At 41.9% G+C, this 18156-nt stretch overlaps 1 protein-coding gene and 1 pseudogene across 1 annotated transcript in view; both read left to right on the top strand.

The window, feature by feature from the left end:
* The window catches only part of MYOM2 (myomesin 2), a 143407-nt gene that overhangs the window by 46461 nt on the left and 78790 nt on the right, over positions 1–18156 (top strand). Inside the window, exons 14-17 of the mRNA XM_006163202.2 lie at positions 4486–4613; positions 8805–8988; positions 10672–10846; positions 13699–13820. Of these exons, the coding sequence (XP_006163264.1) occupies positions 4486–4613; positions 8805–8988; positions 10672–10846; positions 13699–13820 (609 nt within the window). The remainder of the gene's footprint in view (positions 1–4485; positions 4614–8804; positions 8989–10671; positions 10847–13698; positions 13821–18156) is intronic.
* LOC102491687 (tRNA methyltransferase 10 homolog A-like) lies at positions 14350–17846 on the top strand (annotated as a pseudogene).

Here is an 18156-nt window from a genome sequence, read left to right as displayed (position 1 = left end):
TCCATGGTCTGAAACAAACTAGGTAGGAAGTGAAAATTCTGGTACATTGAGAGAAAGGCTTGCAAAATTCATCTTTTCACCTTAGTCCTTCTGAACAAAATACCTTCTTCAATTAGAAAAAAGATTTTTAGAGAGAGAAAAAAGATTTTATAACGTTTGAAGCAAACCATTTCTGGGTTCAAAAATGTACTGTTAGGAAGTTCCCTTCTCTGCTCATGTCTCTCTTCTCCATGGAAGTTGATTTTTTTTTTTCTTTTAATATTGCTTTAGCTGGAAGAGCTTGGTGAATGTCACTTGGTTTATTTATTTATTTATTTATTGGAGAGGTTTTTGCTATAGAGCACATGCACTCACCAGAAAGACAGAGAGAGACAGAGAGACAGAAAACAAGAAATCACCCCCCAGGGTGGATGGCCATGCCGCAATCCCTTCTCTTCCATTCTCTTCTGGGGATCTTGGGCATACACTCACACGCAGTCGGCATGAGTTTAAGCTGCTGGGTCTAGGACTTGAACCATGATCAACTACATGGGAGCCCAGCGACATAACCATTATGCAACTACTGGTCCCCGCCACTTGGTTTCTTGAAACAGAAACTCATTACTCTTGCTGACTAAAAACTCCTCTGCTGTTAGATTGTTTTTCTAATCTTTTTTAGGTTTTTGTCACAGGGTACTGGAGATAGAGACAGCGAAAGGGAAAGTGAGAAGTCACCTCCCAAGGGTCATGGCCCTGCCACAATCCCTTCTCCATTCTCCTCTTGGGATTTTGGGCATGCACACACATGTGCATGGAATGATTTTCAAGCCACCAAGTCTGGTACCTGAACCACAGCCGTGTGGGAGTGTAGTGCCTTAATCCCCACACTACATGCCGACCCTGTGTTTTTCTAATCATTTTAATGTTGGTTAGTGTCTTTCTTCAAAAATTTAAATTAATGTTAACATTCTTCATTTAATATTGTCCTGCTTTCCCAATATTTCTTGAATTGCTTCACTGAAAATGGATACGGTATTCTTGTAGATTATAGATTATTCTTATTTTTATTCCATTAATAATGTAAACATACATTCACTGCAATGATTTGAACAAGGTCATGTGTAGCTCACATGTTTAATTAATCATTTGCTCTGAACTCAGCTGTATTCATTCATAGTCGTGTATCATTTTGAATTCTGTCATCTTGGGGGTTTGGCAAATTCGAAGTAAACTTCATGTTTCATTGACCTAGAGAAAAGTTTCCTGGGGAGGTCACAACCTTTCCTTAGGTTGATAGGGAGAATAAAACACAGAATTTGAAGTCAGAAGACCTAAACTTGGACCCTAATTCAACAACTCAATAGCAGTGTTATCTTAGAAAAATGCTACATTTTTCAGAGTTCTTTTTCTGCATTTTTACCTTGGAGATGAGCAATATTACCTCCCTCCATACACGGAAAGAAGCAAATAAGATAATGGAGTGAAAGCATTTTAAAGCAATTATGTCATTATTAGATGAGAATGCGATAGAGATAGCTTTATATAAACGTGAACGTTACTGGACTGGCTGCCAGTTCAGCTCGGGGACTAAACCAGGTTCAGCTGCTCTTGGCTTGGAAGCCAGAATTTGAGAGACCAGGGTTGGTGGAAAGGAAAAATAGCTTCAGTCCGTAAACTGGTGACCTGGAAGATGGCAAACTCATGTTCACACCCTTACCCCTGAAGTCTCAGTCTAACGAAAGGCTTTTAAAGGGGACGGTATGAGAATGCAAGGCAAGAAACCCGGCATGAGTTGTAAGCTGCCAGGTTCAGGACTCGAACTGCATGCTAGTTCATGTAACCATGACCTCATCTGCTGGTCCCCATGATGTATTTTTCTATGTTTTTCTATGCAAAAAATGAGTCATGACTTTTCTATGACCCAATATGTGTATGTGTGTATATATTTTTTTAGACTCCAGGCCATTTTGCAGAGATTACAACAGTTCAACATCTCCTTGACCAGCCCCATGGTCAAGGTTGTTTTCAGATGAGGCTGGGTCAGCTGGTCCTGACCATTCATACAGAAGTTCTTATCTTTCTAGTTTTGATGGCTTCTGGTCTCTGCAGCCTCAACAGGACTGTGATTAGTTTTGCAAGCTAAGTACTAAACAAGACTTATTATGCCAAAAATAAAATAAAATAAAAAAACAAAACAAGCTAACAGCTAGACTGCAGTATTTTAATCAGTGATGTTGAACTTAAAATGGAATTATTTTGGTTTCTCTTGTGGCCTGGCTACACGCATATAGGTTGGGTCATCAGAAAGTCATGACACGTTTCCTTTTTTTCGAGAGATTTTCACTATAGGGCACATGTGCTCACCAGAGAGACAGAAAGCAAGAAATCACCCACCAGAGGGGATGTCCATGCCACAGTTCCTTCTTCATTCTCCTCCTGGGACTCTAGGCACACATGCACATGCACCCGGCATGAGTTTTAAGCTGCTGAGTCTAGGACTCCAACTGCGGTCAACTACATGGTAGTTCAGTTTCTGAAAAACAATTTATATGAACAAAACATTGTATAAATATGAGGTCTGCATATCTCTGTATCTCACTGTTTTCACCCAGATTGACATGACTCTTTGAAATAGAGCTACAGGGAAGCCTTTTGATTCTGAAGCCAGGGCTAAGGATAATCACTAACGAGTAGCACTGGGCTAGTAGTAAAAAATACCCTAGGGGCAAATGTTTGGCCATTTCCTGTCCTTTTGTTTGCCTGTCATTTGTCTTTTCTAAGCCCTTTCCTCTCAGCTGGAGGCCTGGCACTCCTGAATATTATTACATTTCCCTGGCCCTCTCCATGGTTCACTGGGTCCTTTCAGGTCCTTTTTGCCTCTGTCCCTGGTTGGGGCCATCTGCAAATCCATGAGGCTGTTATTACCTCACCCCAAGTAATGCTGAAAGTCATAACAAAGCCAAGTCTCCTACCTTGACCAGGAATTCCTTTCTGATAAAAAGTGGATTCTTACTTTTTCCTTTGGCATGAAATCAAATCTACTTTCTCTGGGCCTGGAAGCTGTGTACCAAGTCTAAAAATGACAAAAGACATTTCAGCTCCGAGAGTGTGTAAGTGTCTGCGTTCTCTGCTCATCGCATTTGTTATCTGCCTTGCTTCCTTCTGGCCTTTTGGCATGCTTCCTGTGTTACGAGTATTTCTGAAATAAACCAGCATTCCCTTTTGGCATTTTGGCATTTATGAGGGGACATCAAATGTTCATGGAAAAAAAAATAGAAATAAGGTATGAGTTTATTTTGGTGCAAAAATATATTTGAAATCCATGCCTAGTGTTTTTGTAATAATGATTTTCCATGAAGATCCCTTGTACTGCCTGCAGATGGGTTTCCTGTATCTTCTCTCTTCAGTGTCCTTTTCTCTGGATCTCTTTAGCTGTGAACAGAACAGGGGTTGAAAGTGGGCCAGCCTGGTGTCCTGCCCATTCCCCCACCCCCAGTCATACTCTGAACTTGCCTGAAGACACACTGACTCCTTGTTTGAAATTCAACTCTCTTGCCGGAATGATCCTACATCAGACCCAAGTTGCCTTTAAAATGTGATGTGCTCCGTCACAGGACTCTTATGAAATGAAACCCAATCTTGTTTTGTGCTGTTTCCATGAGGCTATTCAATTCCTTGCATGCAGAGGAGTCCTGAGGGAGCAATCAGATATTGAGAAGGGCTCAGAGATGTCCTGGGGATGTTTCAAACCCTTTTAATCATGTGCTAATTTAATGGGAAGCACATAATATTTTGTATCACCATTAGAAAACCTCCACCTCTTATGAAAACCTCCCATAAATTCACACATAAAATCCCCAACATCCTACATTAGAGTTTAAAAAGATGTAGGTCAGAAGAGAGGTGGACCAGACATCTTTGATTACAAAGATTCTATCATAATTATTTGTAAAAAGCTTATCAATATCCTCCAGAATTTCAAAATACAGGCATACCTACAAATGTGGCACAGCTTTTCCAAGGAAGGGACAAACAGGAAGCTTTTGAAGTTGATGTGTGATTTAAATGCTTCGAGGACATACAGAATGAAGAAAGCGATGGGGAGGATCGTTAGAGATGGTACAGTCTCATTTTGCAATACTTCCATGTTGCAGCACACAGATTGTTCATACTCTCTGTGCAAATTCCCAGGACAGTAAGAGCCCCATTTCTGGTTAAATGCCCGGTTCCTTCTGGGTAAATCTTTTATGGATGAGGCTCTTTTCTTATGAACTGTCTTAAATTAGAAATAAGAAATAACTGGGTGATCTTTAACAGTGTATTATACTCTGGCTCTGAAAAAATACTCCTTGTAGTTTGTTTGCTTTCCAAAAACAGAAAGGAAGTAAAAGACAACACCGAAAGGGCAGTTCTTTGGTGCCCAAGGACAGTGCCGGGATGATGGGCTGGTGTGGATAGGCAGGCAGGGGGTTCCTCCAGCACTTACTAAGTTTAATGCTTCCCCAGGTGATGTTCAGATTCCAGGACCTCCCACTAATGTGCATGCCTCAGAAATCAGCAGAAACTATGTCGTCCTCAGCTGGGATCCACCTGTTCCCCGTGGCAAGGAGCCATTAACGTACTTCATTGAAAAGGTATGCCGTGGTCTCATTCCTGATAACGCGGGGGGCTGTGTGGTCTTCACACTGCCCCATTGCTATGTTGTAAAAGCTGAGCAGCCACCCCATCAGTTGCTAGCGATACTTCATCATTGTTACTGAAGATGGGGCGAAAGGCTGTGGCTGAACTGTGGCTGCATGAGTGTATCCTGGAGTGGAAAGTGACATGAGGGGAATTGATCCTAGAACTGCTTTGCCAGGTTTTGTGAGCAGTGCAATTGCTTCAGTGTTCTTCACTGTCCAGTGAAGTAACTGAATTGAGGGATCCGCATGCTTTCTTCCTCTCACAACATCCAGGCTCCCAGGTGCAGCTGATGCAGCATGGAGCAGGTTAGTTTTCCCTCACTCCTGTGGCCACTGGGTGGCGATCTTGCAGCGGGAATTCACACAAGACGGAGAAAGGTTAGAATCACTAGATCAGGAGCTTGAAGGCTTTTTCAACCTGAATGCATGTAAAGAAATACAAAATGCATTGTATATTGCAGCCTTATAGACACGCACACCCACACACACACACCCACACATACACATACACTCATATAACCAACACAATTTCAAAAATGATAACCTTATGTGATAGCATATAACACCTTTCTTTTAACTTTTTTTTGGTAATGCCATAAGGTGTGTGCATCAAGAGAGAGAGAGAGACAAAGAGACAAAGAGACACAGAGAAAGTACCACTTCCTGCCCTGTAACAGGGCTACAGGGCCTGATCATGCTGCAATCTCTTTTCTTCCAATTCCCTACCCAGTTAGAAGCCTGAGCATGCTTGTGTATCCAGCATGCTTATCAAGCTCCTGAGGGCAGGACTTGAACCCTGGCTAGCCACGTGGGATCTGTTTCCTCTGTATAGCATTTAAGCTTCATGCCACGGACCGGCTCAAGTTTCTCTTACGTTAGTCTGTTCTGTTGCATTAAAAAATGTGGGTTGTGACCCACTAATCTTATTTGATGACCCACTGTTGTGGGTCATAGTTGGAAAACCTTATAAGTCCTATGAACACTGTAACTATGGTTTTGTGATACTAAATTTATATTTTAATGTAATATACACTACACACAAAATAACTGGAGAGTTTTTAGGAATGCATTATACTTTGGCTCTGAAAAATATACTTTGCTTGCTTCTAAAACTAAAACATAAAATTTAACATAGCGTATGATATATAATACAATGATAATGTATATAACAACTTGATGCAGCATCACAGAAATGGAAATAAACAGTGTTTCAGACTCCAGAATGTCTGATGCTCTCCAACCTTCCCTACTTACCTGTAGTGCTTGGTTATCTCAGGGCTCTAACTGGAAGTATTGCTGGGCAGAGTGTTCCTTTTAATCCTAGATGATAACATGTTGCTATTTCATTGTGAAAATCCAAGTGGCGAGTCCTGTATGTGGAGTTATCCAGGATGGAAGGCATTTCTCAGGCCCTTCTTCAGAGGTGTTTCCCTACTCATCTACCACTGAGACTAGAAATACCAAGTTATTTCCAAACACGCTTTTAAATGTGGACTCCACGGTCGAGCTTGCATGTTAGCAAAGTTTTGCTTATTTCACTGCTTGCTGTCAGTATTGGTGGTGTGGCAGACTCACATTCTGATGTACAAGAGGAAAGTTTGGTAACTCTGGTACAGGTAGGGGTGAGTACTGCCTGGGACCTAGGGAGCAGTGGGTAGCTACAGACCCAGGCAGGGCTGCAGCATGGCTACTCCGAAGTGGGACAGATGGACATGCCCCAGATGGTGGGGACACTCAGCTGCACTACTTGCTGCAGTTAGCTTGTTGAGCACAGTCCCGCTTCAAGCCACAGATCTTTTGGTGACTGAGTTCATTTGTTCGCTTCTTTCTTCCTTCCTTTCTTCCTTCCTTCTCTTCCTTCCTTATTTCTTTCTCCTTCCTTCCTTCCTTCCTTCCTTCCTTCCTTCCTTCCTTCCTTCCTTCCTTCCTCCCTTCCTCCCCCCCTCCCCCCCTCCCCCCCCCTTTCCGTCTTGTTAGAAGGCTTGGCACCCACCAGAGAGAGAACAAGTGAGCATCCCTCAATAGGACTCGGTCAGTCCTGTTTCTCTCTTTGGTTTCTCCACCCTTTAAAACCGTCTTGAGATTTTGAGTATGCACGCATACGCGCCTGGAGTGTTTTTAAGCTGCTGGGGCTAGGCTCTGGACCACATAGTCGGCCGTGTGGGATCTAGTTCTCTTAAGTGCAAGACAGTGAGGCCAGCCCAAGGTGACTAAATTTCTATTGAGGCCTTCACAGAACCTCAGGAATAGTTACAACTTAGTAACATTTTGCTCTCCTTGGCACCTCTATTTTCCTTTCACGCTAAGAGCAGATATGAAATAATGTGCACTGAACTAACACATATGATTTTAGGCCAACTATCAGTGTCCATTGGACTGCATAGAATTAAGCATGACCTTTCCTCTTGATCATTTCAACTGTAATGATGGAGGAGGCTCTTTCATCGAGTAGATTTGTGATGACACATGGCCTGCTTTCTGTGTGTTGAGAGCCCATGGCTTCAGCGGTCTAGTGGGTGATTACTTCCCTTGAGATGTTTTGCTCCTGTCGAGTGCACAGTGCATGTGACCTGGTCTGCTGGCGTGTGGTAGGTGCCCCCTACCAAAGGCATCAGACCCCACCCGCATGGTCCTCCAGTGTCTTCCTAAACCACGGATGGCCAGAACATGATTGTCCATCTCCCAAGCTCCTCTTTGGCTTCTGGAAGTTGAGTGGCTTGCAGGGTCCCCTACTCCATCACTGTCTTCCCTCCTTTACCTCGAGGGTCCTTTTCTCTGACTGACCCCAGCTGTGTCCTCCATGGCTCTGTCAATCTGGGTCCCCCGGGTCCCAGACTCCAGCTGTATAGACTGAGGACACTGAGTCAGGAGAGGCAGGCATATAGGCATCCCTGGGGTCTCCTTCCATAAACACCTGGGCTAGTTCTGAAAACTGACATTTTGCTTCTGTCAAAATGAGAGAAAATGCTTCCTTTGAACATAAATCTAGTTTCCAGGGTTGCTATTTGAAATGTTTTCGGAGTTCTTTTCAGCATATTTAGCAGGGTCACGACGTGTCCAACTTTACGGCCACAGGATTACTTTCAGAAAGGGGATTTTATCTCTTTAGGAATATAAACATGTCATCCAGGTTGTTAAGGCAATGATTAAAGGTAATTATGAAATTATTAATGACGATTAAATTATTACAATTAAACATGCAGTATATAAAACTTAAAAATACAGAGAAGTTACATAGACTAAATCACTAGTAATTATATCCTATAAAACAGCTGCTATTATCATGTAGTACCTGCACCTATAACTTTTTCCCATGGATTTTATGCACTTGACGTGCCCAACAATTTACATTGTGCATTGCACTGAGCAAGGTGACACTGTCATTCCTCTCCTGTGACAGGAGATTTTTATACAGTCATGTAAACCACTGCATGTTTTTGAATATGTGAACATATGATGTGTTTTACCTTACTGGTCAGTATTTACCTTGTTATCACCTTATTGTAAATAACCACAATACAGTAACATTTTTAAACTGAAATGTGAGCCCTTGAACTTTGATGGAATTTTGCAAATATACTAAATTATCTTTATTTTATATTTGCTATAGGGCACATTCATTTACCAGAAATAGACAGAGATAGAGAGAGGGAGAAGGAAAATGAGAAAGCACCCCCTAGGGGGATGGCCACACTGCAATCCCTTCTTCGACATTTTTCTCTTGGAATTTTGGACATGCACACACACATACTCGGTGTGTTTCTTCCAGCTGCTGAGTCCAGGACTCGAACCTTGCAGCCGACCATGTAATCCAGTCACCTTAACCACCACACTTTCAACTGTACAGTTCATTTCATTTCACTGAAACTACAAACTATGTGTTGATTCCTTAAATTTGCTATTGTTCATTTGCTTTAATAGAAAAAATTTTATTGGTCAACATTTTCAACTTCGATCTCTTACTTATGAATCCAAATTGAAGTTGCATTTTGTCAAGTTCAGAACATGCTTACGGAGTGTCTGCCGTGTGCAGGACACTGGGACATATTTAGAGTGTAGTCTGAAGAGCTCAGTTCAGAGTATTTCCTTCCACACACTCTTGGTGAGTCTCAGTTGTCATCACAAGTCCTGTTTCTCTTTCAGTCCGTGGTTGGAAGTGGCAGCTGGCAGCGGGTCAACGCGCAGACAGCTGTGCGGTCCCCTCGGTACGCCGTTTTTGATCTCGCAGACGGGAAATCCTATGTATTCCGAGTTTTATCAGCAAATAAGCACGGCCTAAGTGACCCATCGGAAATAACATCTCCTATTCAGGCACAGGATACAGTTGGTAAGTTATTTAATTAAAAAAAATTATTATATTTTTAGAGGTTTTTTCCATAGGGTGTGTACTCTTGCTGGAGAGAGACAGAGATAATGAGAGGGAAATTGAGAAATCACTCCCCGGGGGGATGGCCACGCCATCCTTTCTCCTCCCTTCTCCTGGGATCTTGGGCGTGCATGCACACTTATCTGGAATGAATTTTAAGCCACTGGATCTGGGACTCTAACTGTGGTCAGCCATGTGGGTGTCCAGTGACATAACCACTTTGCCATCTGTTGGTTCCAGTTAAGTTGTTAAGGGGAGTGACTAAAAGTTAGGACAAGGCAAAATTAAGTAGCATCGTTAAATTGTGTGAATGAAGACATTAATGTGACAAAAGAGTTAGAATTCGAGCTGCCTTGAAGTTTCATTTTACAAGGAACGGAGAGCTTTCCACTGCATTTTAAGTGGTTCTTTACATTTCTTCCAAGTCCCATCTTTTATTTGTGAAACCAATAAATGGGATAAAACATTTATTTAGGCAATGGTCACTTTTTTTTTTTTTTTTAAAAAAAAACCCAGCTCTAAAGTCACTAAAGCTTTTTGTTCATTTGGCTTAAGATCTTCCTGGAAGATTCCCAATAGGAATTACCAAAATTCTGAATGGTAGTCCACTCAGGGACTGAAGCAATTACTAGGAGGCTTTCCAGAGAGCTTCTGAAGCTATTGTGGTAGAGACATTTTGTTAGGAACGCTGACTCTCCGTAGCAGGGTCTCTCTCTCTCTCTCTCTCTCTCTCTCTCCTTTCCTTTTACGCTACTTTATCTTTGGAATGAAAAAGCCAACTAACAAAATGAACAAGGTAGTAAGGCTACTATTGGGAATGGAGTCATAAGCCTCTTCCAGGTCATCCTTAGGCTTTTACCTGCTTCTGGTTTAGCCAAAGCTCTTAGAACTCATCTCCAGAACAAAGGGGTGAAGAAAGTCTGTCTGCAGGGGCCCTGGTCTTTTTAACTCTATGGCAAATGTCGAACTGGACAATACTTGACTAGACCCTGGGGTATGTGGCCAAGGTGGCTGACGCTGAGAAAGCTGGTGGCACCAAGAGATGGTGAGACCTCTGACCATACCCCATTGAGGGCCTGACATGAGGTGATTTAATTTCAATTCTTGTAAAGTGTATTTTATGTCTTAAAATTGCTATTTTACTTTTTATTTTGGAGAGGTTTTCGCTATAGGGTGCGTGTGCTCTCCAGACAGAGAGACATAGAGACAGAAAGTGAGAAATCACCCCCCCAGGGGGGATCGTCATGCTGCAATCCCTTCTCCTCCATTCTCCTCTCAGGACCTTGGGCACGCACGCACACACGCCTGGTGTGAGTTTTAAGCCACCGGGTCCTGGACGCGAACCGCGGTCGACTACGTGGGAGTCCAACGACATAGCCATTACGCTAACTGCTGGTTCCCGGTATTTTACATTCTAAAAAGAGTTGTCATCCAGTTATCCAAAAAAACGTATGTTGCCAGAAATGTTTCTTATTTATTTATTTGTTGGTTTGTTTGTTTTTGCCAGAGAGGATGTATATCCAAATTTTACCCAAAGTCCCACACTTGGTTTGCCATTCCTGAGGAAAAAGGGACTCAGCTGTCTCTGGTGTATCTTCCCAAACTCTGACACATGTCACTGTCATTTTTTTCTCCTCTGCAAAGTCATTCCTTCTGCACCTGGTCGGGTCCTTGCTTCTCGAAACACCAAGACGTCCGTGGTGGTGCAGTGGGACAAGCCAAAACATGAAGAAGACTTGCTGGGCTACTACGTGGACTGCTGTGTGGCAGGGACCAACCTCTGGGAGCCATGCAATCACAAGCCCATTGGCTACAACAGGTGACCAACCCCACCCTCCCGTGTCTCTGAGATCAGGGCTTGGGAGTCAAGTGGAAGAAGCCAAACTAAGTAGAAACCAAGGGGCTTTCAGGACAGTCCACGCTATGGCAGAGCATATCCACACAAGCTCTATGTAAATGAGCTTTGGTCTTAGTTGCCCATGAGGGAATATATCATTTTAAAATTTGACCACTTTTTTTTTTAAGAATTATTAATTTAATTTATTATTATTATTATTAAAAACAATTGCTGTAGGGCATGCATGCTCTCCAGAGAGAGGGAGAGAGAGGGAGAGAGAGAGCAAGAAAGCAAGCCACCAGGTCTGGGACTCAAGCCATGATTGGCCATGTGGGAGTCCAGGGTCTTAGCTACCATGCCACCTGCTGGCCCTTGACCACTTTTGATGAGTGAGCTACCACACTAGCTCATCTGGATCGACATGAAAGAAGAGTCCCTTTAGAACCTGGGTTTCTCTGACATAATGAGCATGCAGGACATTTCTTCCAACAGGAGAGTTAAAAATAGCAACTACTATGTGAAAGCTGTTTTATTTTTCCGTATTGATTTTTTGAACTTTCAGAATTGCTTTGTTCACATAACTGGTGGTCCTATTATTCTCCAGTCACTGACTGAAGCAGTGCTGGGCAGGACATGTTTCTCCTGCAGAAGGGGCAGGTCGGGGGACTCCGACTTCCTTTGCAGGGGAAGGCCAGTGTCTTTACGTGTGGAATTGATTTACTCCTGCTTCATGCTGAGTGTGCAGAGATGGTCTGAGCTTATTAGGCTTTCTCCACGATATGCTTCTTAGGAAAATGTAGGCAGCTGTCAGAACCGTCCTTGTGAAGAGGTTATCAATTACGGCCCAGCCATTTCCCGTTTTTAACTCTTTTTTCCCTTTTAACATTGTAAAAATAAGCTGTGGCTAGAAAAGAAGAGATGTAATTGAGGAGAACAAGGCAAATAATGGTTAGATGTTCTTCACAGTCAGTGACTAGCTAATACGGAAGCGCTATCAGAATAAGAAACCTAAAATATTATTGTATTAATAGTACAGGGATTTTGTAAATGATTAAGATATGTTTGTTGACTATCTTAAGATAAATAATAATTGCTTACATCTCCTGAATAGCTGCTCTATGCAAGGTCACTGTGATAAGTACTTTACTTAATGCAATGTACTTTATTTTGTATTATTATTATTATTTTTTTTGAGAGGTTTTTGCTATAGGGCGTGAGTGCTCACCAGAAAGACAGAAAGAGACAGAGAGACAGAAAGCGAGAAATCACCCCCCAGGGGGTATGGCAACACTGCAGTTCCTTCTCCTCCATTCTCCTCTTCAGATCTTGGGCATGCATGCACACGTGCCGTGTATGAGTTTAAGCTGCCGGGTCTGGGACTTGAACCACGGTCAACTACATGGGAGTCCAGCAACATAGCCATTACGCCAACTGCTGGTCCCATGCAATGTACTTTATTTTAAACAATGCTGTGAATTGGTAATATCGTGCCCGTTTTATATTAGGTTGTTGGGAAAGTCATGATATGTTTTCTATGCAAAAATGTGTCATGGCTTTTCCGATGACCCAATAGATGGGAAAGTTAAGTTCCATAGGAGTTAAATAACTTAAGGATGCAACGTCTGTTAAATGTCAAAGCCAATATTTGAGCCTAGTTACTCTGACTTCAATGTCTTAGATGTTAGTCACCACAGTATATTAGTTCTCATGAAGTTTTTCATACATGAGTACACTAAGTTAAGGACTCAGATAATTATTTTATATTAAAGTTTTAATCCATACAAAGCCAAAATACGCAAAAAATGAAGGAATCACAGAATAAATCACTCTGATACTCAGGTGGACAACTCCTGGTCTAACTTTTGTAAGTTGTTATCTGATTTTTTGACCCTGAATATTGAACTAATTAACTGAAATTAAAACTAGAAGCAAATGCATGAGTATCTTCATAAAGGTCATGGAAGATGCATGTTATGAGAAAACTGTTCATAGTTGTTATTATTTTTAGAAGTTTTTGCCTTAGGGTCTGTGTGCTTGCTGGAAGTGGGGTGGGGAGAGAGAGAGAGACAGACACTGAGGAAAAAGTGAGAAATCACCCCCAGAAGAAATTACCTCACTGCATTCCTTTCTCCATTCTTTTCTCAGAATATTGGGCATGCACACACATGTGCCTGGCATGAGTTTTAAGCCACCATGTCTGGGACTTGAACTGTGGTCAGCCACAAGGGAGATCAGAGATGTAACCATTATTCCTTCTACCGGCTCCAACTATTCATAGGTTTTTATTTTTTTTTTTTATTTTTTTTTTTGAGAGAGATTTTTGCTATAGGGCATGTGTGCTCACCAGACAAAGAGCTAAAGAGAGACAGAAAGTGAGAAATCCCCCCACCCTGGGGGAGGAAGATGGCCACGTTGCAATGCCTTCTTCTCCATTCTCCTCTCAAGATCTTGGGCACGCACACACACACTCCTGGCATAAGGTTCAAGCTGCCGGGCTGGGACTTGAACTTTGGTCAAGTACGTGGGAGTTGAGTGATGTAACCATTACACTATTGGCTGGTCCCACTATTCATAGATTTCAAAAAGTTTTTGCAGCAAAATACACTTTACTTTGATTGCATTTTTTCCCTATACACTTCAAGTTTTCTTTTCTTTTTTTTTTGTATATTATACAAATACAAGACAGTCATGAACTTTGCTTTAACAAAGCAGTCAACTTTGCTTTAACCGAAATAAACAATTTTTATTGAGTGTTCAAATGATTTCTACGTCAGCTGTGGGAGGAAAGCAAACCTGAGCTGTGTAGTCGTGACTCTGATTCATGTTTCTCTCAGGTTTGTCGTGCACGGCTTAACGACTGGGGAGCAATACATCTTCCGGGTGAAAGCTGTCAATGCTGTGGGGACCAGTGAAAACTCCCAAGAATCTGACGTCATAAAAGTCCAGGCGGCTCTCAGTACGTACCCAATAGGCTATTCTGCTCCAATTTTCCCTTCTCCCATACACTGTAATTTCTGCATGAATAAACATTTATGATGCCATTTGGAATGTTGCCAGAGGGAAAAGGGGGATGTAAATTGTTGAACAGAGGATTTGCGACTCTGTTGAAATGTCTCATCATTGGCTACTTGTCTTGAAAATGCCAGTGTGGAAGGGAGAAATGATAATATGCTAATAAAATGCAAATTAAAAATAGAAAACACTATTAGAGATCACATTTGTTTTCAAAAGGCTGTACTCACACTAAAATATATGCTATAGGATATGAATTTATTTTTTTTCAAAATATGTACTAAAATAGACAATGGCCTTTTTAGCAAGCCTGAGTTTAAGAAAGTTTAATAAGCCTGTGGAACTACCGCCTCTGACTCTGGGAGCTGAAGTTTCAGAAGGAAGACTCGTAGCCGTATTGAGGCCATCCATACAGGCATTCTGGGTGAGCTCTCACATTCCCTATTAACTCCTCAGCTTGGAGGTACCAAATAATGTCACCTGAAACATTGCCAGTATTTATCGAAACTTCTAATGGTGACACAAAGCAAGATGTGAGCTAAAATCCAAATTAGGTGAAGGGTCTGAGGCAGTCTCTAAATGACAAACGAAGAAGCTCATGGGACAGAAACAACGAGAAGAACAACGAGAACTCCACGAACAAAAATGGAAGGAGAAGCGCAAGAACCTAGAGCGACAGTGTCAACTGGAATCCAACTCAGGTGAAAATGACAGAAAATGTGTTCCAAGACACGTTGTTCCCAGCACACTCTGCCTTATCATTGACTATAGTTTTGATGACTCAACGGAACGAAAGGACATTAAAAGCTTCATAAGCAGATTCAACGCTGTTACGCAGAGAACAGGCAGGCTGCATCCTGTGAGGGGCCGTGGAGGCCAGCTGGAAAAGAACCTGGATGAAAATGACAAAGGATGGATCAACTGGGAGGACACCTACCTCAAACCAGGACACGACGGCGAACTCATGAAAGAAGACCTGACTTATCCGACCTCAGATTTGCTTACTGTACTGAAGGAATGAGCTGAAGCAAAGGCTCATGTGCTTGGAAGATTAGTGGATCACGACGTAGGGCATGCATGCTCTCCAGAGAGAGGGAGAGAGAGGGAGAGAGAGAGCAAGAAAGCAAGCCACCAGGTCTGGGACTCAAGCCATGATTGGCCATGTGGGAGTCCAGGGTCTTAGCTACCATGCCACCTGCTGGCCCTTGACCACTTTTGATGAGTGAGCTACCACACTAGCTCATCTGGATCGACATGAAAGAAGAGTCCCTTTAGAACCTGGGTTTCTCTGACATAATGAGCATGCAGGACATTTCTTCCAACAGGAGAGTTAAAAATAGCAACTACTATGTGAAAGCTGTTTTATTTTTCCGTATTGATTTTTTGAACTTTCAGAATTGCTTTGTTCACATAACTGGTGGTCCTATTATTCTCCAGTCACTGACTGAAGCAGTGCTGGGCAGGACATGTTTCTCCTGCAGAAGGGGCAGGTCGGGGGACTCCGACTTCCTTTGCAGGGGAAGGCCAGTGTCTTTACGTGTGGAATTGATTTACTCCTGCTTCATGCTGAGTGTGCAGAGATGGTCTGAGCTTATTAGGCTTTCTCCACGATATGCTTCTTAGGAAAATGTAGGCAGCTGTCAGAACCGTCCTTGTGAAGAGGTTATCAATTACGGCCCAGCCATTTCCCGTTTTTAACTCTTTTTTCCCTTTTAACATTGTAAAAATAAGCTGTGGCTAGAAAAGAAGAGATGTAATTGAGGAGAACAAGGCAAATAATGGTTAGATGTTCTTCACAGTCAGTGACTAGCTAATACGGAAGCGCTATCAGAATAAGAAACCTAAAATATTATTGTATTAATAGTACAGGGATTTTGTAAATGATTAAGATATGTTTGTTGACTATCTTAAGATAAATAATAATTGCTTACATCTCCTGAATAGCTGCTCTATGCAAGGTCACTGTGATAAGTACTTTACTTAATGCAATGTACTTTATTTTGTATTATTATTATTATTTTTTTTGAGAGGTTTTTGCTATAGGGCGTGAGTGCTCACCAGAAAGACAGAAAGAGACAGAGAGACAGAAAGCGAGAAATCACCCCCCAGGGGGTATGTACACACTGCAGTTCCTTCTCCTCCATTCTCCTCTTCAGATCTTGGGCATGCATGCACACGTGCCTTGTATGAGTTTAAGCTGCCGGGTCTGGGACTTGAACCACGGTCAACTACATGGGAGTCCAGCAACATAGCCATTACGCCAACTGCTGGTCCCATGCAATGTACTTTATTTTAAACAATGCTGTGAATTGGTAATATCGTGCCCGTTTTATATTAGGTTGTTGGGAAAGTCATGATATGTTTTCTATGCAAAAATGTGTCATGGCTTTTCCGATGACCCAATAGATGGGAAAGTTAAGTTCCATAGGAGTTAAATAACTTAAGGATGCAACGTCTGTTAAATGTCAAAGCCAATATTTGAGCCTAGTTACTCTGACTTCAATGTCTTAGATGTTAGTCACCACAGTATATTAGTTCTCATGAAGTTTTTCATACATGAGTACACTAAGTTAAGGACTCAGATAATTATTTTATATTAAAGTTTTAATCCATACAAAGCCAAAATACGCAAAAAATGAAGGAATCACAGAATAAATCACTCTGATACTCAGGTGGACAACTCCTGGTCTAACTTTTGTAAGTTGTTATCTGATTTTTTGACCCTGAATATTGAACTAATTAACTGAAATTAAAACTAGAAGCAAATGCATGAGTATCTTCATAAAGGTCATGGAAGATGCATGTTATGAGAAAACTGTTCATAGTTGTTATTATTTTTAGAAGTTTTTGCCTTAGGGTCTGTGTGCTTGCTGGAAGTGGGGTGGGGAGAGAGAGAGAGACAGACACTGAGGAAAAAGTGAGAAATCACCCCCAGAAGAAATTACCTCACTGCATTCCTTTCTCCATTCTTTTCTCAGAATATTGGGCATGCACACACATGTGCCTGGCATGAGTTTTAAGCCACCATGTCTGGGACTTGAACTGTGGTCAGCCACAAGGGAGATCAGAGATGTAACCATTATTCCTTCTACCGGCTCCAACTATTCATAGGTTTTTATTTTTTTTTTTTATTTTTTTTTTTGAGAGAGATTTTTGCTATAGGGCATGTGTGCTCACCAGACAAAGAGCTAAAGAGAGACAGAAAGTGAGAAATCCCCCCACCCTGGGGGAGGAAGATGGCCACGTTGCAATGCCTTCTTCTCCATTCTCCTCTCAAGATCTTGGGCACGCACACACACACTCCTGGCATAAGGTTCAAGCTGCCGGGCTGGGACTTGAACTTTGGTCAAGTACGTGGGAGTTGAGTGATGTAACCATTACACTATTGGCTGGTCCCACTATTCATAGATTTCAAAAAGTTTTTGCAGCAAAATACACTTTACTTTGATTGCATTTTTTCCCTATACACTTCAAGTTTTCTTTTCTTTTTTTTTTGTATATTATACAAATACAAGACAGTCATGAACTTTGCTTTAACAAAGCAGTCAACTTTGCTTTAACCGAAATAAACAATTTTTATTGAGTGTTCAAATGATTTCTACGTCAGCTGTGGGAGGAAAGCAAACCTGAGCTGTGTAGTCGTGACTCTGATTCATGTTTCTCTCAGGTTTGTCGTGCACGGCTTAACGACTGGGGAGCAATACATCTTCCGGGTGAAAGCTGTCAATGCTGTGGGGACCAGTGAAAACTCCCAAGAATCTGACGTCATAAAAGTCCAGGCGGCTCTCAGTACGTACCCAATAGGCTATTCTGCTCCAATTTTCCCTTCTCCCATACACTGTAATTTCTGCATGAATAAACATTTATGATGCCATTTGGAATGTTGCCAGAGGGAAAAGGGGGATGTAAATTGTTGAACAGAGGATTTGCGACTCTGTTGAAATGTCTCATCATTGGCTACTTGTCTTGAAAATGCCAGTGTGGAAGGGAGAAATGATAATATGCTAATAAAATGCAAATTAAAAATAGAAAACACTATTAGAGATCACATTTGTTTTCAAAAGGCTGTACTCACACTAAAATCTATACTATAGGATATGAATTTATTTTTTTTCAAAATATGTACTAAAATAGACAATGGCCTTTTTAGCAAGCCTGAGTTTAAGAAAATAAGCCTGGCCTGTGGAACTACCGCCTCTGACTCTGGGAGCTGAAGTTTCAGAAGGAAGACTCGTAGCCGTATTGAGGCCATCCATACAGGCATTCTGGGTGAGCTCTCA

Source organism: Tupaia chinensis, unplaced genomic scaffold, assembly GCF_000334495.1.
Source record: "Tupaia chinensis unplaced genomic scaffold, TupChi_1.0 Scaffold141517_1, whole genome shotgun sequence".
Classification (NCBI taxonomy): Eukaryota; Metazoa; Chordata; class Mammalia; order Scandentia; family Tupaiidae; genus Tupaia; species Tupaia belangeri.
Note: the sequence above shows the minus strand (reverse complement) of the source record. Positions and strands in the feature narration are given on the sequence as shown.